Source organism: Cannabis sativa, chromosome X (assembly GCF_029168945.1).
Source record: "Cannabis sativa cultivar Pink pepper isolate KNU-18-1 chromosome X, ASM2916894v1, whole genome shotgun sequence".
NCBI classification, from domain to species: domain Eukaryota; kingdom Viridiplantae; phylum Streptophyta; class Magnoliopsida; order Rosales; family Cannabaceae; genus Cannabis; species Cannabis sativa.
Window position 1 is genome coordinate 82,104,616 of NC_083610.1, and position 23,030 is coordinate 82,127,645.

Here is a 23,030-nt window from a genome sequence, read left to right on the forward strand (position 1 = left end):
AGATTAATTGTGACGCAGCTATTTTTTCAAGAGACAAGAGTCATGGCCTGGGGTGGATTGCTCGAGACTCTAATGGTGATCTTCTTACTGCTGCTGCCATGAGGAGAATTGGAGATGTTGACCCGGTAGTGGCTGAAGCAATGTCAATGAAGGAAGCTTTAAGTTGGCTTAAACAAGCTTGGGGTGATGGTGGTTTGATTGAAGGTTGGGTTCCGGCTCGGGTGCTTTTGGAGTCTGATTGCCTAGTTTTAGTGAATGCTATTAATAATAATAGGCAAATTCATTCTCCTCTTGGTTTAATTGTTTCAGATTGTATTAGTCTTATACGATCTCTTTCGTTTCTTCATGTTTCAGTTCAGTTTGTTAAACGGTCTGGGAACCAAGCGGCTAATTGGTTAGCTCATTCTTCTGGTTCATGTCCTGACCGTCTTTCCCTACTAGTTTGGATGCTATTTTAATAGCTGATTTGCTTTAATAAAGTTGCAATCTTTATTTCAAAAAAAGAACATTTTTAATCCATGGTAACATTTTGAAGAATGTTTGATAAGGTGAAAAGTTTATGTAGCAAAATATAAGAATGCTATGCATTGAAAAAAAAGAATAATAATCTTGAAATTTTCATGTCACACAATGGTATTGATACTATTTTTTAAAAAATAAAAAATTAGAAAAACAATATATATATATATATAATAGTTAATAGAGAAAAAAATTATATAAATATAATAATATGTTGTTAAAAAATATTGTGCTCTAATAGAAATATCAAACTAATAAGATTACAACTTTATGACAAATAATATAAAGAATAAAAATATAGGGTGACTACTTAATAGTTACATTTTTATTGTAACCATCATGGTTACATTTTTCTTTTTCTTTTACCTATAATAGTAGGTTACCAATAGTTAAAACTTCCTTTTTTAGAATCAATTAATTATAAATAATTAATAATATTTACAATGAATCCTTACTATAAATAAGACCTCTTTTAGCAATTAATAATTATAAATAATATTTTATATAAATCCCTAATATAATTATTTTAACAATTAAGTCATTTAATTATAATATTTACAATGAAATTTTATTTTTTTTTTACAAAAATTAGACTTCTTTTTACACAAATCAGAATTCTCTTCTTGTATAATAAATTTTTAAATAATTCATTATTTTTTTATAACTAGAAGAACTAAGTATGAGTTTTTCTATCCAAGTTTGCTTATTTCTGGGGGTAGCTTGACTTTGCTTTTTTTGACTCTGATTTAGTTTTTTGAGTAAATGACTCCTTATAAAAAAAAATATGGAGGAGTTTAGCCCCTTTTTTTGGAAAATACATTCAACCTATTTGAATTTTTACTTTTTAAATATTTAAATTAAAAAACTAAATAATTAAGTGTAATAATTTTAAATTAAAGTTATAAGTATAATAAAATTTTCATTATGGAATTATATGTGTATAATTTAAAATTATAAAGAATTTTGCTATGAAAATTTAATATTTAAGGGCAAAAAAATTGCTCAAAGATCCTTATATTTGATAATTAATTTAATTTTAAATATAATTAATCTTATTGAAGTCTTTTAAGGAAATAAATTATTAGGTGACTATTAGGCTATAAGTTAATTATTATTTATTTTTATTTAATTTCCAAATTAATTACAACCATTCAATGATAATCTAATGACTAAAAAAAATGTAACTATGATGGTTACATATTTAATGTAACCATTGAAACCTATTCCAAAATATAAATTATACATAAAATAGAGAATATAGAGATGAAGAGAAAAATTATAACTCAAAGCAATAAGCTACACATAAAACATAATATATAAATAGCATATATATATAAAAGATGTGAGAGCAATCTCAACACCACATACACCATAAGTGAATACTAGAGGAATCACTAAATTTGAACAAGGTCTTACACCTTTGTCCAAAAATTTATTTCTCCCTACCACGAGGGGAAAAAAAAAGAATGAAAATAGCTTTCTACATTTATCAAGCCTAAGCGTTTCTAGCAATGTGCTATCTTGATAAAAACTTGTTGTCTTACAAAATGAACCCAGACCTTTATTTATAGTGTTTTGAGAATGGATCACATATTAAAATCAAAGTTTTTTCACCACATGGCTGTTACCAGCACTTAAATTGGTGTTTAATTAAACTGCTGATTTCCCAAAAAAAATTTTGTGTTTAATGGGATAAAAACGTTGGACAAGAGAGCTGGAAACATGCTCAATCAATTCATGTACGTTTATGGACGTTTTCAAAAACTTGTTACAAGTGTTCGAAAAATAACCATAAAATAACATAAAAATAACCATTAAACAACTGTTTCTAAAAAACTCAAAATTTAGTTTTTGTAACTCCTCTCTGAGTCAAATCTTCATCCAACGTTTCAATACTCATTTAAATGATATAATTGAGTATTGTAACAGTTTCTAACAGCTAGAAACTTATCCCATTGATTTCATAACTTCCATATGTAATAACTCACTTAATTACATATCATCAATTGTGATCCTTAAGTTACAATATATTTTTAGATTTGTAACTCCTATGTGTTACAACTTTTATGCGTATTATTATACTATAGATGAACACATAATATATATTAATTAATCTCATATTAATATATAACATGTCACATTTTAAATATTTTAATCTGTATTATATTATAACAAATAGTATAATGTTCCCTCACTAGATTAAAATTTGTGACACACCATTGTAATATTTGTTGATCTCGCTTTTAGCCAACGACAGTGAGTCAATTAATAAGCGATTAGAAATAAAGACAGAGCAAAAATCAATAAGCAATAAAGAACACCAAGTTTTAAAGAGGTTCGGCCCCTTTAGTTCGGTAATAGCCTACTCCCCTTAGATTGTATTAACTTGAGAACAAAGAATACAGTGTTTCCTCTCTCAAAGCTCTCACAATAAAATCTCAGAGTGTTTTCTCTTAGATTTCTCTTTAAAGCAATTCTTTTGATTCCTTTTACAGTGAAGCTATTTATAGGGCTTAATGCATGAGGGAAGGTTTCCCTTTTACTTACAATATCTATAATTGGTAAGAACATTTATTACATATTTAGAATACATGAAATGGGTGATTAAGACAGCATGTCGTATCCCTCTGATATAATCCCATGATTGTAGGGATTGTCTTTATGCTTGGGCTTCACGATACATATGAGTGCTTTCATATGCCTCTAACATATTAATATCCATTAATCATCCCATTACAATTATTGATAAATATTGGACACACAATTAATGATTCCGTTTATGGTATTAAGCCTATAATTATATTAGTCCACAAATAAATGATTCTAACATGAAATTCAAATCCCAGTCACTCAAAGTTGTTACCAGCCGTGTAAGAGAGTTTTAAGGATCAAAAGAGCGTTGGAGTGAAATGTGAAAACATCCCCCATTGATTGCTTTCCGTAACACAACGTCTCTCTCAAAAAGAGCTCCAGGCGACAAACCCTCACAAAATGTTAAAACATAACGAAAATTTTCACATGCACTATTTGGGCGACATATCGCCTGGTTTATATTTTAAACTCTAATTTAGAGCTTTGAATCTGTTCTCCAATCTAACGTTCACATGTGAAAATGAATAATTATTTGACCATTTCTAATGGCTAGAAACTTCCTTCACATGTTTTCATAATCTCCAAATGTAATTAACCTTTTAATTACTGAAAAATCGAGTTTTCGTAAATGCCAATAATTATTACAGAAATATACTGTATATAAAACTGTATACATCTGCAGCAGCAGAAAGTAATTCTGATGCTGCAAAAACTAATTTTGCAGAGACAAAACAGAACAGACAGAATATAAAAATAATTACAGAAAATTAAATCACTTGACACAAGAGATTTGTACGTGGTATTAGTGTTCTTTCAAACACTCTTAGTCCACGGGGTCACGCCCAGAGAAAGAAATCAATTAATAAAGTATCAACAATTACAAAGACAATTGACTTAAACAAGTTTAGACTCCCTCTAAATTATTGTCGGAATCCTTTGTAATGCACTTTATGAATCTAACTTCTGAAACACCTTCAAACAGTGAATTCCCTTCGTCTTTGAAGTGTGCGTGCTTACTTCCTCCCAAAGTAACGCTTGAACAAGTCTTCTCCCGAAGACCTCTCTCTTGTTCAATCAGGTTGTTCTAACAAATCCTAAGACATAGTAAGAACAGATATGAAAACACTAGAACTTAGATGAACAACTAGGTTCTCCCAAAAAGAACTCTCTCTTCACAAATAAGAAAAATACAAAAAAAAAAAAAAAAAAAAAACTAGAAGAGTTGATTCGAATGATTGCTCTCTAGGTTCTATTTATAGAACATAGAAACCCAAGAGACAGCCACAAAGTCGAATCTACAGATGTACAAAACATTCCTAAATAAAACCCTGATTTGCAGCATCAGAAACAGATTTTGTGGCAACAAATCAGACCGAAAAAGGAAACTTGCCAAAAACGAGTCCGATCTTGTATTGGGTCTTGATACCTGCCATAAACAGTGTGTTTGATCTGATCTTATCAAGACACAATCAAACTTATTAAGGAAAATAATAATAGTCAAAGTTTCCTTTAAAAACCAACTTTTCATAAGAGAATTTCTTCTCTTACAAGAAGTTTCCATACAAGTAAAAGTCCAGCTGAAAAACAATATTTCCTAAGAAAGAAAAGAGCAATATAACCGAATAATAAAGGTGATAAAATCAGATTGATAGCACAAAGAAATCTAACCATAAATAAAAAATATTTTAGCATCTAAATTATCAAAAAAGAACTTTACAATTACATATGAAAGTTTGGTTCATATATTACAATCTTAATTCAAAATGTAATTCTTCTAATGTTATATTTTATGTGTTTTATTATACTATATATATATAATATAACCTCTAATATATAATATATATTAATCTATATTAATATAAAATATATCACATTTTAATTTAATATTATATGTTAAATAACAAATAATATGACATGTAATTGTTGTTTTCTTTCAATGAAATATTCACCTTTCGAAAAGAAAAAAAAAAAGAGAATAATACACTTTAAATGATATCACAATAACTTTTTATTTAATTCATACGATGTTCATTGTGTAAACTGTCCACTTATGAGATGCATATTCGTCATTATCAAGTAATAATTATTATTAAATATTTACATAATACTAAAGAAAATGACCCGATACTAGGTGTGTTTCTGCCTCTAGGCATCAATATTTGATAGCATTTATACTTCTGAGTCTTCATAATTATATTATTATGAATAATTTATGAATGTTTCTAAGATTTGTTAGAAAAGTAATACTGTTGTTATGTACTGTGAGACCACCCGCCAGTGTCACTAAATGAATTGGCTTAAGAATTTTAACACTGTCTAAATGGATGTGAATGTGGGAGAACTCTTTCTTTGGGTAAAAAGAAAAAAAAAAGGTTCCAAATTGCCAAACGTTCGTTTAGTACTGTAAGTGATATTTTATTTGGAAAACTTACAAAAATACTGTAATTTGGATTAACTTTTACAAAAATACTGTCATACGGAAAAATTTTCAGCAACAAACAAAACGAGGAAATTACACTCTATGTCCACTTTTTGTTTCATATTTTAATTTTTACTTTCATTTTACTACTCTTTAATTTATACCTACTTTTATAAGTTATATTCTCATTATGTGCATTAGGAAGTCCAATTTTAATAAGTTTTGTGAGGTTATATTTGATACTTTGATTATAAAAGAGAGTATTTATCAATTAAAATTAATTTAGAGTTATATTTAATTGATGTGTAATAAAAAAAAAATTACTTTTCAACTTATCCCAAACAAAACTGGGCCAATATTTTGCATAAAAGCCCATTAAAATCATGTTACTGAGGAAAAGGTTGAAAGTGACCGACTATGTCAGAAAACCATGATTCTGATACCACATTCCCCAATACCACTTCGAATCTCTCTCCTCAGCCACCGGCCCACCTTATTTTTTTACTCGTTGCCCATTCCCCAATAAACAATGAAATATTGTGCCAAACCCAAATCCAGCCTTATAAATACACCCCCTACCCCTAGACCAGATAGAACAATATTAATAATTCAAGTCGAGAAGTAGTTCCCCACATATATATTGTTCATTTTTTTGCTCCTTCTAGTTCTAGTTTTATATTTAGTTGTTATAATTATATGGCTTCTACAGTGTTGATAAGCAAAAAAGGTAAGAAATTATGTGAAGAATCTGAAAATAAATATGATGAAGTAGGGATCACGAGCCACCTATACTTGAAACCAGCTCACTCCTCCCAAAGCTTAGATAAAGAAGAGGTTTTGCAGCGAATACGGCAACGCAAACGAGTGAACAAGGTGCGAGCCACTCTTCAAGCCCTCCTCAGGGTAGTCTCTCTCTCCTCTAAACCCAATAATAAAATCTCTCTTCCCCACAACCACAACAGATCATGGGTGGACGATGCTTTTGCTGCTCCCTAGTCATTTATTTATCACTATTCACTTCTCTCTTTCTTTATATAAATAATATTAATTTAATAGAAGAAGTGTATTATGTTTGTAATTTTTTTATGAAATGTAATATGTAACACGTGAGTCTTTCAAAAAGATATTATATTCTCTTTGCTTCAATGAAAAAGTAACCTTTAGTTTTCTCAAGTATCTTTTTACTTAATTATTCCCTAGTGTTCCTTCTTAGTGAAGTGTCAAGAGTGGTTTGCTGAAGCTCTTATCTTCTTACGACTCGAAAGATTGAGTATTGTTATACAACGTGGTGCACAATCACAATAAAATGTCTTATAATAAATAATAATTAATAATTTTTCACAATTATTATTAAAATAAATTAAATAAAACTTAATATTAATTGTACCAGTAATAATATAATATTTATGTTGCTAGTTATTATATAAAATCCCCTTAATAAAGAAATACATACAGTATAATCTCTATCCAAGAATACACTTAGGACCAAGTAAATTATATTCTAATTGAGAGGTTATGACTAAATACTAGAAAAAAAATTAAAAAACCAAAAAATATCAACGTAACAATAATAACAATAAATAATCATTAATACTATACAATAATAGAAATATTTTAGAGTAAATATAATATTCATACATGTATTATAATTTAAAATAAAATTATTAATTTTACATGAATAAATTTACAAAATACATATATATATTTTATTAAGATGTAATTATTCTTATATAGAGGTATACTTTAGTAATACGGGACTTAAAAAATATATAACTAATTACAATTTAGAGGTTATTCTTATTTATAACTGGCCCAAATTGGGACTTGATTTTTTTATAACAAATTAGAGGTTATTCTTGAATAGAGTATTCTTAAATAGAGATTCTACTGTATATATATATTATCCAAATACTTGGAATATAAAAAAGTTGCAACCAAATTGAGCTTCTTCAGTAGAATACTATTAGAGCTTACAAGTACATATTGTACCTACTTTTTATTCTATTTAACTCAATTATAATAATATATAATTATATTTAAATGTCTAATTATATTAAACTAAAACAATTATTTTAATAGAATACATCGTAAGATTATTTTTTGGAATAACTTTATAAATTACTACTATTCTACTATGAATATTTGGAAAAATCTACGAATTCCGTATGGGAATAACTGCTCCCCTATGCCTTTTGGTTTGTCTCGTGATGGTGCGAGAGTAGTGGGTGACCTCTTTGAGCCTACTCCCTGTTTGAAGTTGGAACTATTAGAAATATTTTAAAAAGTGGGAAACTGTCTGGGATAGGGAGAGATAGTTGTGTTTGGATCAAAGAACCTAGTGGCTCTTTCTCTACCAGGTCGGCTTATTTGATCTAAGCCTATCGTCAGACACCTCTTATTTCGGTAGCTCCTTCCTTATAGAACAAACTTTGAAATTCTCATATTCATGATCGTCATAAAATTCTTTGGTGGTGCATTCTTTCGAAAGCTCTATCCACCAAAGCTATTGTGGGTGTTAGAGTTCAATCAGATGATCTTGTTTGTCTCCTTAGATGAAATGAGACCTTTGAACACCTTTTCCTGTTTTGCGACTTGGCGTGCCACCTTTGGAGGGCTTCCCCTTGGGCCCTTACTCCTATTAGAGATGATACTCCACAATGTTGGGATTGGGTCAAATTGCTTTGGGAACTTGACATTATGGGCATTGATTCTAAGGAAGTTTTCTTGTTTGCCTCCATTGTGGTGGACCTGATTTGGAAAGCCAGAAACGACAAAGTTCATCACAATGTTTTGCACCCCTTTACTCATCATATTAATGCCATTTTTGTTTGCTTTTCAGAGTTTGCTCCCTCCCTCTTGACGACCTCACTAGCACGTGTTCCTGCTGGTTGGTCAACTCCTCTAGAGAATTGGATCAAAATCAACTGAGATGTGGCGGTTGGCAAGGACTCGATGGCGGTGGTTCCAGTTACTAGAAATCATTTTGGGTTTGTCATTTGGATCAACTCTTAGGTGCTAAACTTTTGTAATCCTCTATTGGGAAGCGGAACCATGTCGTCTTGCTCTGATTTCGACAAGGGTGTTCGAACACAATTTTGTTCTTGTTGAGAGTTACTCAGAGTGTTATATTATTTATAATAATATAATATATAGATTAAATATGTGTAATAAACTAATAATATGTAACATTAGTTGTCATCTTTTTGTAACATTTAGGAGTTACTTGTTACTATGAGTAACCTCCACCATCATCACCAACATTAAGAGTGTAAAAAGATGTTACACATCTTAATTTGAAATTCTTAATGCTATAGGAGTTATGGTGTGTGTAGGAGTTACATTTGAGTCCATAAGTACATCTATGGGGTTATGAGTTTGAATTTCAAATGGTGATGATATCCTAAACACTATATAAAGGAGGTCTATGGTGCTCATTTGAGAGTAATAGATGTCAAGTTTTCTATCAAGAAAGCACATTGCTAGAAAATCCTAAAAGGCTTGATAATTCCCAAAGCTATTTCCTAGAGAGTTCCCTTAGTGCTTAGAGATAGGGGGAAATAAGCTTTTGGACAAAGGTGTAATACCTTGTTCAAGTCATAGTGATCCCCACTAATCTACACTCAAGGTTGTGAGTGAGTATTTATATATATGGGTGACTATTCAATGATTACATTTTTATTGTAGCCATATGGTTACATTTTTCTTTAACCTGTAATAGCAGGTTAGTAATAGGTAGACTTTCCTTTTTTAGATTTAATTAATTATAATTAACTATTTTCTTAAAATAATTAATTAAATAGACATTCCTTTTTTAGAATTATTTAATTATAATTAACTATTTTCTTAAAATAATTTATTAAATATTTAACAAGACCTCTTTTAGTAATTAATATTTATATTTAAATTCTTACTTGAATTATTTTAATAATTAAGCCATTTAATTATAATATTTACAAAAAAATTTATTTTTTTTACAAAAATTAAACTTCTTTTGACACAAATTAAAATTCTCTTCTTATAATAAATTTTCAAATAATTAATTATTTTTAAATGATATTTAATTATTTTGTTACAATTATATGAACTAAGTATGAGGCCTCAAGCTAATCAATCGATATCAAGTGCATCAATTTTTTTTCTAAAAAATCCTTCAACTTATTTCATTTTTTACTTTTTAAATATTTAAATAAAAAAATTAAATAATTATGTGTAATAATTTAAAATTAAGATTACAAGTATAATAAAATTTAAATTATGAAATTATATGTGTATAATTTTAAATTATAAAAAACTTTGCTATAAAATTTTAAATAATTTAAGTATAAAAAAATAAATTGCTAAAAGATCCTTATACAGTAATAAATTGCAAAAAATTAATTAATAATTATAATTAATTTAATTTTAAAATATAATTAATCTTAATTAAAGTTTTATAAGGAAATAAATGATTAAGTTACTTTTAGGTTACAAGTTATTTTTTATTTATTTTTATTTAATTTCCAAATTAATCACAACCATTAAATAGTAATCCAATGGCTTAAAAAAATGTAACCATGATGGTTACAATAAAAATGTAACCATTGAAACCTCTTCCTTATATATATATATTATTCTCTTGTTATATATATACATATATTATATTACATGTGTTGTAATCTTCTCTTCTACCTTTCATATATATATATATATAATATATATTGTATATATATGTATTGTAACATATATTTAATCAATCTCTTATTTTAGTCCTTGTATTATTTTACAATAGAGTTGTAATAAATCTTGATTTTCTTCCATTGTTATAAAATCTCTAACAATCAAAAGCTTATCCCTTTTCAATGGAAGATGTGATAAATCAAGATTGTGATGCCCCTGACAGGGCAGACCGCGGAGGTCGAAGCCTTGGAGAAACGGCTGGCCTTCAAGCTGGGGCGTGAGGCCGCACCTTTTGTTGCATAGCTCTTAGACCAAGTGGCTGGGAGCGCCTCTAAATTGCCCACCGAGACCTGGGCATCTTCTAGTTGCACGGATGCTTTTATGCTGGCCCACTCTGCAAAGCGGCATGCCATTGGGTAAGGCTTCGAGATGTGTCCCTTTATCTTTCCTTCTGTTTGCGTCTATTTGCCCTGTCCCCTGTTCTGGCACTTCAACCTTCTAACTTGGCCTATTTTTGATAGGCATCCATGTTGGCTGAAAGGGCTACCAAGGAAGTGGGCACGCTGGTGACAGTGTTGGAACAGGTCAGGGTGGCAAATCGTGACCTATGCGCCGCCAACGAGGCTCTTTGGGCCGAGCTTACAGGTGCCAAGTTTTAGATTGGGGGCCTGCAGCATGCCAACCAGTATTTGGAGGAGGAAAGTGCCTGTCAAGCCTGCTTCATCCAGAGTATGAAGGCCGTTCACGACCTTTATACAGAGACTGTGGGGCAATTATCCGACGCAAGTTTATCCTCTCCGTCAGGTGGCGTCCAACTGTGAACTTCCGGCAGACCCTTTTTATTTTATTTGTTTTTTTTTTGTATATATCTCCTTTTTAATCACACTTTTCTATCCGCGGAGACAATTAATATTTTTCCCTAGCCGTGGGGGGATTTTAGTAGTGAAATAGGATCTTTCTTTTTGTTGTTCCTTTCTTGGAGATTTGTTGGGATAGACTTTCTAGGGGCTGGTTGCATTACTGAAGCACCTAGTTCCAACGACCAGTGTTTTAACCTCTTCCCTTTAGTCTTAATTATCTCTTGGTCAATTCAGGAGTTGCTCTTCGATTTGACCCTTTCTTTCCCTGTGCCATGATGCTTTTCGATTGGCCACCCAGAAGGTTGTTTGTTTGGCTAGAAGATGGCCCCTCTCCGTGAAACAAGGTTCTTCGTGATTTCTCACATCCTCTTCGGGGTCTAGTTCCTTCACAAGGTCAAGTCCCGGGAGTGATTTCTACAACTACCTTAGACTTAGATATTTTCCTTACTTTGGTCCCCGTCAGCCTTTCATTCCAACCTATTGTGTAATTCGGTGGGCTAAGCTTACGTGAAGTCCGTGGAGACGTGCACGAAGGGATTCGGGCGTGTCTTTTCTTTTTCAAAAGTTTTGGCTGAACGTGCTTCTTATCTCTGGGTTCACTTCTTGAGTTTAGCTTTTAAGGAAGAACTCAAGTGTATTTCTCTAAGGGAGGCTTTGGTTGAGAACATTTCCTTTTCTGTTGCACGTATACTTTTGGGCTGGATGACTTTGGCAAATGGATGTAAGATGTTGTAGCCATAAGCAATTGGATATATCATACCCCCCAAATGAGCTGGGAATTTCGGACTTAAATTCTCGATCATTTGCTCAGAGTCTGACTTGTGTCTCTATTTCAGAGGAGGAGAGTTGAGTGTAGTTTTGCCTTGCTTTAGGAGGTATATTGTCCTTCCGAGGGAGTGCACAACCACTTTTAGGCTTCCAGGAGGAGAAAACATGGGGTTCTGGGCAAGAATAAGGTTGTATGTCCCAACAATATCTTCATGGCGTAAACCCCATAAGGGAGATTCTAGGCTTCTCGTGGCATAGGAGGTCGTTGGTTTCCTGGAGGGAAAATTGGGCCTGCACCCCCATGCAAACGATCGTTCTTATGCAGGGGTTTGTAAGCAAAAGTCATGCTAGAATCCCATAGCAGCAAACTATTGGCTTTCCACTAAGAAAGGCGAAAAGTGTGCAAGGAGTTCAAACATTAAATTTGCTTGTAAACACCAAAGGGTACAATATCATTGGGTTTGTGAGAGTATGGTAGACTTTAAGCATTCTTTCCAATTCAGGAAGGAGGGTTGAAGACGTACCGACCCCAGTGATCTTTCTCGCACGAAAGACAACGCGCATGCGAGAGTCATGTTGAATTTTTATGTAACAAGCTTTGGCTTCCGAGAAGGAAGGCTGAAGTTGTATAAAAATTCAAGCTTAGACTTCGCTTGAAAAAGATCAAAGGGAAAGCGTCACGGAGGGTAGGGCAGACTTCAAGCAGTCCTTCCAATCCGGGAAGGAGAGTTGAAGACGTATCGTACTCCCAGTGATGCTTCTTGCAAGAAAGACGACGTGCATGCGAGAGTCTTGTTGAATTTCTATGTAACAAGTTTCGGCTTCCGGGAAGGAAGGTTGAAGTTGTATAAAAATTCAAGCTTAGACTTTGCTTGAAAAGATCAAAGGGAAAGCATCACGAAGGGTAGGATAGACTTTAAGCAGTCCTTCCAATATCCGAGAAGGAGGGTTGAAGACGTATCGTATCCCCATTGATCTTTCTTGCACTAAAGACAACGTGCATGCGAGAGTCATATTGGATTTTTATGTAACAAGCTTCGGCTTCCGGGAAGGAAGGTTGAAGTTGTATAAAAATTCAAGCTTAAACTTCGCTTGAAAAGATGAAAGGAAAAGCATCACGGAGGGTAAGATAGACTTCAAGCAGTCCTTTCAATCCAGGATATTTTATAGTATTTTTTTTAAAAAAAAATTGTAATTTATAGTAGATATTTTTATAGAAAAATTATGAAAATAATAGTAAAATGTTAATTTATAGATTTTATGTTCTAATAAAATATTAAAATTGAGAGAAATAAGGAGAGAAGAGAAAAATATTAATCTGTAGATTTACTTTAAAATAATAATAAAATATTAATTTGTAAATTTATTGATTAAATAGAATTTATAATGATCTTAATTGATATGACATATTTCTTTAAACATAATTTTAATAAAATACATGATTATAATTTAAGAATTTTGAGGGGAATTACATGCATAGTCCTCCACGCATAGAATACGTAGAAAGAACAACCACTCCTAAGTACGCCTTGTCTTTTTATATTTTAAAATAAATTTGATTTGCTTATAGTAAATAATAATGTATCATTATTGCGAGTGTGAAAACAGAGTAAGAGTCAAGAGAGGAGTGTTGATGAAGCCTTAAATTAAAAGGAAAAGAGAAAGAGAAAATACAGGCAAAAATAAAGAAAGAAAAAACAGAACTCTTCCACATGAAAAAAAGAGATCAAATTTTGGTCCTGTTCTTAATATCGATTCTATATACAACAACTATCAAAGGAATTTCATCAAACACTACAAATAATATTAATAACTGCGTGCGATCATGTGGCTCTGGCCGCCACGGCCGAGGCCGACGACTTTCACTGCCGTACCCATTCGGATTCTCAGCCGGTTGTGAAATCCAGCTCAGATGCAACACCACCGGAAAAGCCTTCGTGGGCGAATTTCCGGTTCGATCAATTGGGTCAGACAGCATAAAAATCAACATCGAGAGAAAATGTAATCGTCCCCTGAATACAAGCGTGGGTCAGCTCTTCGGCACAAACTACGCCCCAACGTCTCGAAACGCTATCCTCTTGGAGAACTGTACAGAACCAGGTGCGGCCTGTGAGATTCCGACGATTCTTGTCCAGACCCACTTCTCGTCCCTGAGCTGTAGCGGCGACGATAGCTCCAACTCCAGCAGCATCAGTTGTTACTCGGAGAGTAACACCAGCACCTTCATTAATTTCCACACACTTAGAAAGAAAAAGTGTGAGTTTCTGTTGTCGTCCATATCGGCGGCTTCACTTAATAGCTCGGAATCGCCGGTTTCTTTGGAGATACAGGTGGCAGAGCTTGGTTGGTGGATGGAAGGAGCGTGCCAGTGTGATCCGAATGCCAATTGTTCAAAGCTTTTCACGCCAAATGGCAGACCCGGATATCGTTGCAATTGCAAACAAGGTTTCCAAGGAGACGGGTTCCAGGCCGGTTCAGGCTGCCATAAAGGTCAGATTTAATTTATTTTAATTAATAATAATAATAATAATTAAATTTACAGGCCAACCTTTCTTGAATAATATATATTGGTTGTTTCATTAATAACCCTTTTTTCCTTCATTATTTATTTTTCACGTTAAATTCCCGGCGATTAAGTTAAGGCTGTCTTTTATGCTTTGAATTAGTTTAATTTTAACCAAAATCAAGTATTACTGACTTTTTAATTAGTACTTATCTCATATTTTAATCGCAACCTTATCATCTTTTGTGCTAGTAATAGACGCCACTAATACCAAGCCTTAATAATAGAGTTTTGGTAAATAGTAATTGCACTAAAAAATAGAATAAGCCAATAATAAATGACCAACAAGTTCGACCACGCTCCAATGATTTTCAGTTGGTTTATTTTATTATGCGCATTAATTCATAAGGTTGAGTTTTTGTAGATTTTAGAGTCAAATGTCCCCACCGTGTTAATACATAATTAAAAGCACCTTCATTTCAAAAAGAAAAAGAAAGAAAGCATCTATTGTTAAATCTTCAGAGAAAGAAAAAAAGTATTTATTTATACATTTTGTCTAACTACAGCAATGAAATATAATAATATCACTCAACTAAACACTAATTAACCAGTTTGAGGAAAAATAAACATATTTAATACATTCTTATCCTTGTTGTAATAATATAGCTTAAGAATTTTAAGTTCGAACACATATATACTTCCTTTTTCCCACTCCTCCCTTATTACTGAACTGATAAAGTTTAGAGAAGTAGAAAATGTGTACAAGTAATAGGCATTAAAATAGAAAGAAAGGAATGCAAGTATCATAGGTATTGTTAAAAGTAGGATTGCTAATTACAACCTCCTAGTCAACTTTCACGTTCGAAATTACATGCCGAATATTTTTTTTTAATTTTTTTAATAGTGATATTCGTCATGGTTACAGTATCATCCCTGTAAATTTTTGAAAAATTCTGAATAGTTTACAGTACCGAAAATAGAGTTCCTGATATTCCAGTTTGCCACGCGCATTCAAAAAACTTCAAATATATTTTCGACATCGTAAACTATTTGAAAATTTTCAAAATTTTACAGGATGATATTGTAAGCATAACAAACACCCCTGTGAAAAAAAAATTGAAAAAAAATATTCAGACATATATTTTTGGGCATAGAAGTTGAGTAAGAGATTGTAACAGGAAGTTGACGATAGTACTCCTCTAAAAATAATGCATGAATATTGTAGGAGTGCTCTAGGAGTGAGGGTTTCTTTAGGGTTGAAATGGGCCCATGCAGGGCCCAAAACATTGAGCAAATGTCTCTTGAAGACATCATAGAACTTAAAATGCGGAACCAGTACTTCATCATTTTGGAGAAGTCAAACTAATTATTTTGGCCCAACTTGTCCATTGCCAAGAATAAAATAATAAAAGTAGTGAGTTTTCTTTCTTGTTTTTTTAGATGATTTTAATTGACCTTTCTTCTTGCTTCCGGCTTCTTTTGTCGAGCATGCATAAGATTTAAAGGAGAATAGCCTAACCAATACAAGAATGATAGGGTTAATTTTCTTCCAGCACTAGCTAGGTTATAAAATATATAAATATATTTATATATATATATTTATATAATGACGTCTTCCTTCTTCTCTCTTGCTTTAATCAGTGCGTCTTTTATATTTTTGTTTTAGTTAATCCAAAACTGATACTATCTAGATAAATTTATTAGCACCGAAAATGTAAAAATTGAAATTATAGTTATATATTTAAATATGTACTAGTAGGTTAAGAGGAGTGGGACGAAACATAATGAACGAGAACTTTTGAATTAAGTGACAGGGTCGATTTTGTCAAACCTTGATATCATTTTTGATTCAAGAAAGGGCATCAAATTAGTGTAACGCTATATACAAGTCGTATTCCCGGTAGATTGAGTTAGGTGGATTTTGTAATATTGTCAAACTTGAAGAAAAGACGTGTCAATAGTTATATACAAAAATAAGAAGAAATAATATATATAATTGTTGTAGGAAAAAACATCATTATATATTTATCTTATTATGGCTTTACATAACTTTAAATCATAATTTTTTTTCTCACACATAGCTAGCTAGCTAGCTAGACTTGTGGGACATAAAAGTAATTCATTAATAAGTTCACGAAAAAACATCACTTAATTGAGCCATTAAACTATTGTGTACGTAGTTTGAAACAATCTAATAAAAGCTCAATCTCTATAGCATACGACATGTCGTTTATAATACAATTTTAACAAACGTCATATGCGTTGTGTCGTTTGATGACTTGTGAAAAAAGCAGTTTCGAAGTGTAGTCCTGCAAGATACTTCACTGCCAAGTGTGGAGGAGCCACTCGAGTAATCACACTGGTCGGAGGTAACTTTATATATATATATATACTCAATTTAACATGCATTGTAAATTTTGAGCAAGAAATTTGAATTAATTATTTGAATGGTGTAAAATTGTCTTGTATCTCTTCCTTCAGGTATTGCTGCTGCTACTTCTTTAATGATAAGTCTTGGTCTAGTCATGTGCTGTTTATTGCGAAGAAGGTCAAAAATGAAAGCCAGACACCTCACCAAACGCCGTCTTTCGGAAGCCACAGGTAACTTAAACATCCCAATATATCACTACAAAGAAATAGAGAAAGCTACAAATGGGTTCTCAGAAAAATACCGTCTTGGTACCGGAGCTTACGGAACCGTTTACGCCGGAAAACTCCAGGGAGACGAGTGGGTTGCTATCAAGCGAATCAGACACACAGGTGCTGACAGCATTGAGCAAGTGGTCAACGAAATCAAACTCATTTCCTCTGTAAGTCACCCCAACCTCGTACGTCTGTTGGGTTGTTCCATAGATTTTGGAGAACAGATACTCGTGTACGAGTTCATGCCCAATGGAACGCTTTGTCAACATTTACAGAGAGAGAGGGGTGATGGACTTTCCAGCTGGTTGATTAGGCTAACCATCGCCACTGAAACAGCGCAAGCAATTGCTTATCTTCACTCGGCTATTAAACCCCCTATATATCATAGAGATATTAAGTCTAGTAATATTCTTTTGGATCATAGTTTTAGGTCCAAAGTTGCGGATTTTGGTCTTTCGAGGCTTGGAATTATTGAAACGTCTCATATTTCGACTGCCCCACAAGGGACTCCGGGATATCTTGATCCTCAATACCATCAAAACTTTCACCTTTCGGATAAGAGCGACGTTTATAGCTTTGGAGTTGTTCTTGCTGAGATCATAACGGGACTTAAAGCAGTGGACTTTACTCGACCCCAGAATGAAATCAATTTGGCTTCTCTGGCTTGTGAGAGAATAGGAAAAGGTTGTCTTGAGGAGATAATTGATCCATTTCTTGAGCCAAAAACGGATGCTTGGACTCTTTCAACGATTCATAAGGTAGCAGAGTTGGCTTTTAGATGTTTAGCGTTTCATAGGGACATGAGGCCTTCCATGATTGAAGTGGCTGCGGAGTTGGAGCAAATAAGGAAGACTAGATGGTCTTGTTCGGAACAGAATACTTGTACGGCTTCCTCTGAAATAGGTTCTTCTTCCTCCTCCTCCTCATCCAATGTAAGTGAAAAACCTTTCAGTATTAATGATGTTGTTTTAGAGAGAAGCTTAGACTCCAACAAATTGTTGAAGGTAAATTCACCTGTCTCTGTTCATCTTGCTTGGTTGAGTGAGCAAAGCTCTCATTCATCAAATAGTATGCTAAGAAATTCAACTCAATCATCTTCATAGTTGATTTTTCATAGCTCATTCAACTCAACATGACCAGTCATAAAATAAGTAAGTGCAATTTAAGCTTCCAATCACCATTGGTGTATGTGTGGGGTGATTTTAGTCTGTTTGTATTTTAGTACGATGGTGAGTTGATTTACAATATAAATAGTTCATTTTAATTTTATGAGGCTTTCTCTTCTGTTTTCTGTTGTGTGACCTAAATAAAGAATATTTTAAACTTCATTTGTAAAAATCATTAGAAAGTTAGATGAGTTTCAAGTTATCAATATGGGAATAACAACCACATGATCAATTTTATTAATTGAATCCTTATCAAGAATAATAAAAAATTATTAACTAAATGAATTGTTGCCATCTCCAAATAGCAAATTGAATAATTAATAGTCCATTATATAATGATATATTATTCAAATAACTCAATATGATAGACAAATTATATTGTTTACAAAAATAGGAATGAAAATCTTAATAGTACATTTAACTACAATACCAATAAGTTATTATCGTTGAAGCGTCAAAAAAGCGCGAAGAATACTAAAATCTCCAATCCAAATGAACATATGATAAATCACGCTTATCAATGACTATCAACCAAAAAACTTCTAATAAAATTTAGGTAATAACAACCCTATTTTTCAATGTAGAATAAAAGGATATAACTAAATAACCAACTATAGCGATGACAATCGTAACAAACAATCGCACCATAAGTCATGAGGCCAATATAAATTTGACAATTTGACAACTTCTAGTATGCCACATTAAAATGCATAGAAATTTAATACTCTAAAATTAATTAAATCTCAAAATACCCTCCTCATACATTCTCTCTTTCTCTCAGCCATCTCTCCCTCTCTTTCTAACTCTCACAAAACCCAACCAATACCCGCGACCACAAAACCAAACTGAACCAGACCCAAACCAAACTCACAACCACCTCACCACCTTCAAAGAAACCCACTCCGAAGACAAAACGTAGAACAAAACCGAGGAGGATATCGCGAAACCACAAACAGAAATTGTGAAACCCGAAGCCCCAAAATCTATGAGTTCAACCACCCCGAAACCCCCAAAATCCCTACCCATTGTTGGAGTTCTCAGCTCGCTTGTTTTCTACGTATTTTTTATGGTTATTGACGATGACACGAAACATCGTGAAATCATGAAACATCACTAAATGTCTCTAATTCACAATATCGCTAAACATATCGCTAAATGTCGCGAAATAATACCCAAGTTTTCACGATGATTAGCAATATTTAGCGATGTGCAGTGCAATTTTTAATCTCATATCACAAATACATCGCTAATATTATCGCTAAACATTGCTAAATATGCAAAACACTGTCAAATATTGCAAATCATCGCTAAACTTCATCCCTAACCTCAGATTTCTTCTATCATTGTAAATATATCGCAAAAAACTAGTAAACTAGAAAAAGAAACGCAAAAAAAAAATGAGAGAGGTCGTGAGAGAAGACGACCGCGAGGTCTTGCGACTGGGGTTCTAGGTCTGTGTGTTCAACGGTAGGGGTTCTGGGTCGAGATTAACGCTGAAAAGTGAGAGAGTTAGAGAGAGAAGTTTTTTCGAAATGTAAGAATATTTTTGGGAGTAAAAGATATTAAATATATATATATATGCTATTTCTAATTGGGTGGTATATTAAAACAACATGTTTTTAATTTAAGCATACTAAGCTAAATTTCCCTATAAATTTGAGAATCCTCCAAATGTGAACATGGACAAGAATAGTCATGCAACTAATAGCTTTGAGCCAGTTGAAATTCCCCCACTGTCCCCAAAAAACAAGACTAAATCCCTTGTTATGAATGAATAAAGTCCTACTACGATAACACACTACAAAAAATTTTATTTTTAGTCACAACAAAATTTATGACTAAAAGTAAAATAGTTGTGACTAATTATAAATCATCATTCTTATGTTGTGACTAAAAAGTTCGTGGCTAAAGGTATTAATCACAAAAATTACAATTTGTTGTGACTAAATATGTTTTTTAGTCACTTACGACTAAAACTAAATTAGTGACAACTTGTGTTTAAATACTATGTTTTAGTCACAAGTAACTTTTTGTTGTGACTAAAAGTCACATTTAGTCACAAAAAATTTATGTTGTGATTAAAAAATTATCACTAAATGTAATTGTTTTTGTAGTGACAAATAGCAAGCGGTGTAGCAACACCATTATTAAAAATAAAAATAAACATAAAGAAACAAAACACAACAAATAAAAATAACACACTAAGAAGATTAATACCAGTGGAGATCCAATTAAAAGCCAATGAGCAACATAAATTTCCAAAGATAGAGAAGAAAATAACATTGAAGCTGAAAAATACCAACAACCCTAGCAAAATTGAAAATAGTGTAGGAATCAACATGACCCGACCTGACAAGAAACAGCGATGAGCTCTGGTCAGGCAAAAAAACAAGCGTAGCAGCTAAAAACTCTTAAGAGAGAAATTCTAGAGAGATTTTTTTAAAGAAGAAAAAGCATTCTTTTACAAAAAGTTGTGTAATTAGCATTTATTAGGGTCTCTGAGGCACTTCTTGATGATGTGTCTGCTCATTCGGTTGCTCATCTTCAAGGGCATCCTCAGTTTCCTCAGGTTGTTCTTCCTGAGCGTTCTGAGGGTCCTCTTGAGCTGTCTCCTGCCTCCTGGTTCATGAACTGCGAGACCTGCCTCGTGGCCTTCTCACTCTAAGATCAGGTTGGTTTTGAGCACTGTCTTCCTGTGCCGCCCTGGCTAAGGCTACCTTCCGCTCCAACTCAGCGTTTCATTGGTTTGCCTCTTCCAAACGCCGTCTGAGTTGACGATTTTCTAACTCCACCAATGGCACGTATCTAGTGGGTTCATAGGCATCCTCCTGCCTAGGTACATAACCACCAGCTTCGGTATGAGTTTCCTCATTCCCAGTTTCTGGGTGTTGGTCACCTTCACGTTGACTTCTCCTCGAATATGTTTATCGTGTAGATCGTGTTGTTCGTGAATTGGGAAGCCTTCGTGAGCCCGCCGGCTCTTTTCTAGTGTGATGAGTAGTCTCTTCAGGTTGATTATTGTCATTTTCCCCGTCATCAGCCATGGAGAAAAAAATTTCTTTTGGTTAGGAGGGATTTTTTCTGAGCTTTTTTCACGTAGGCTCTCAATGAAAGCATCAAACTGTTAACGCAGATTTTTGTTAACGATAATGAGCCTAATTTCGTGATAGGTTTAGCACAAAGAATTATAGAAAATAAAAGAAGCAAAAATAACACCAAATTTTTTACGTGGTTTTGCAGTTAACTCTGCATAGTCCATGATTCAATCTTATTCAGACTTCTCTAATACAGAACTAGGGTTCTTATTTTTCTCTCAAGGATTTTTCGTCCATTTTTTCGTACATTCTGCCCTTATTTATAATAACATAGGTTGGCAGTTAATTACATTCAAATTCGAATCCCACAATATTATTTTCCTGAAATTGTGGGCTATAATCATGCTCCACGTAAATAAATACAGTTATTATCTTCAAATCACATAGTTGTAATTAAAACTGCTTTTAACGGGTCAATGTTGACGTGGATTAAGTGTTGGAAATTATTTTACCAGGATCTTAGATCTACTCACAAGTATGTTTATTAACATCCTAAATATGAACTTTCTAAAACGATGAAATAAACACATATAAAGTTTAAGAAACCTTACATTGGGTGCAGCGGAATATAATGACTCCTTCCGTTCAGATATCTAGCCCTTGATTCCTTTCTGTAGCAGAGCATTATCAATATCTGAACCTGGATCTCTTTCTCTGAATCTTTGATGCTGAAACTCCTTTGCTGATGATCTTTCTTCACGATCTTCCTCACTATGATTGAGGTATCACTTGATGTGTGTGGGCACTACTCATACACTAAGGATTTCGAAATTATCAAGGAAGAAGAGAGAGAGTGGTCAGCTAAAGATAGGAAGAGAGAAGGCTCAGTTTTTCTGAATAGAAAAAGTCAGAAGAAAAGTGTAATTTTCCTGAAGCCTTCACTATCTATTTATAGCATTCCTACTAGGGTTAGATTTGAATTATATGGCATTAAAATAATGAAAAAATCAGTTTAAATTTCCTACAAAAGTGGCTGGCCCTAAACTTAGTGGATTGGGCCTTGCTTTTTGCAATTTTGCAATTTTAACACCTTTTGTATCTGATTTTCTCAAAAATGCCAATTTCCTAATTCAACCATTTAAATGCCAATTCTAACTATTTAATAACTATAAATAATTATTAAATAATATTGTCATTTATCATATTTATTAATTGAACCATACAAAGTATCATAATTAACAAATATGCCCCTATAAACTCTTTCTTTACAATTTCGCCCTTACTTAGTGAAAAATTCACAAATAGACATAGTCTAATTTGAGAATTATAATTGATTAATCAAAACCAATTACATGAGTCTTACAAGCAATATTATCTCAACTAGTGGGGGGACCATGGGTCTATATAACCGAGCTTCCAATAAGTAGATCAAGAATTTAGCACTAAAATTCACTAACTTATTAATTCTTCGTTGAATCCACGCATAGAACTTAGAATTGCACTCCCAGTATATAGAATGCTCTATATGTTCCACCATATAGACACATCATTAGTTATCCATTGTTATAATCCTAATGTGATCAATGATCCTCTATATGAATGATCTACACTGTAAAGGGATTAAATTACCGTTACACCCTACAATGTATTTATTCCTTAAAACACTTGACCCCGTATAAATGATATTTCAGCTAATGTGAAATGAGTACTCCACCATTTATGTTCGTTTGGTCAAGCTCGAAGGAGATCATCCTTTGCTTACTATTCGCCAGATAGAAGCTATAGATTCCATGTTTATGCTAGCGCTCCCACTCAATTGCACTACCGTGTTCCCAAAATGTACGTATCACCCTGACCTAAAAGTAGGCT

At 32.8% G+C, this 23,030-nt stretch overlaps 1 protein-coding gene across 1 annotated transcript; it reads left to right on the forward strand.

Moving 5' to 3' along the window:
• Window positions 1–13,259: 13,259 nt before the first annotated feature.
• Window positions 13,260–18,244, forward strand: LOC115700273 (wall-associated receptor kinase-like 14). The gene is made up of 3 exons (XM_030627845.2): window positions 13,260–14,304; window positions 16,612–16,686; window positions 16,799–18,244. Exons 1-3 carry the CDS (start codon window positions 13,527–13,529, stop codon window positions 18,061–18,063), a joined length of 2,118 nt encoding a protein of 705 aa, XP_030483705.2. The 5' UTR covers window positions 13,260–13,526; the 3' UTR covers window positions 18,064–18,244.
• The last annotated feature ends 4,786 nt before the right edge of the window (window positions 18,245–23,030 follow it).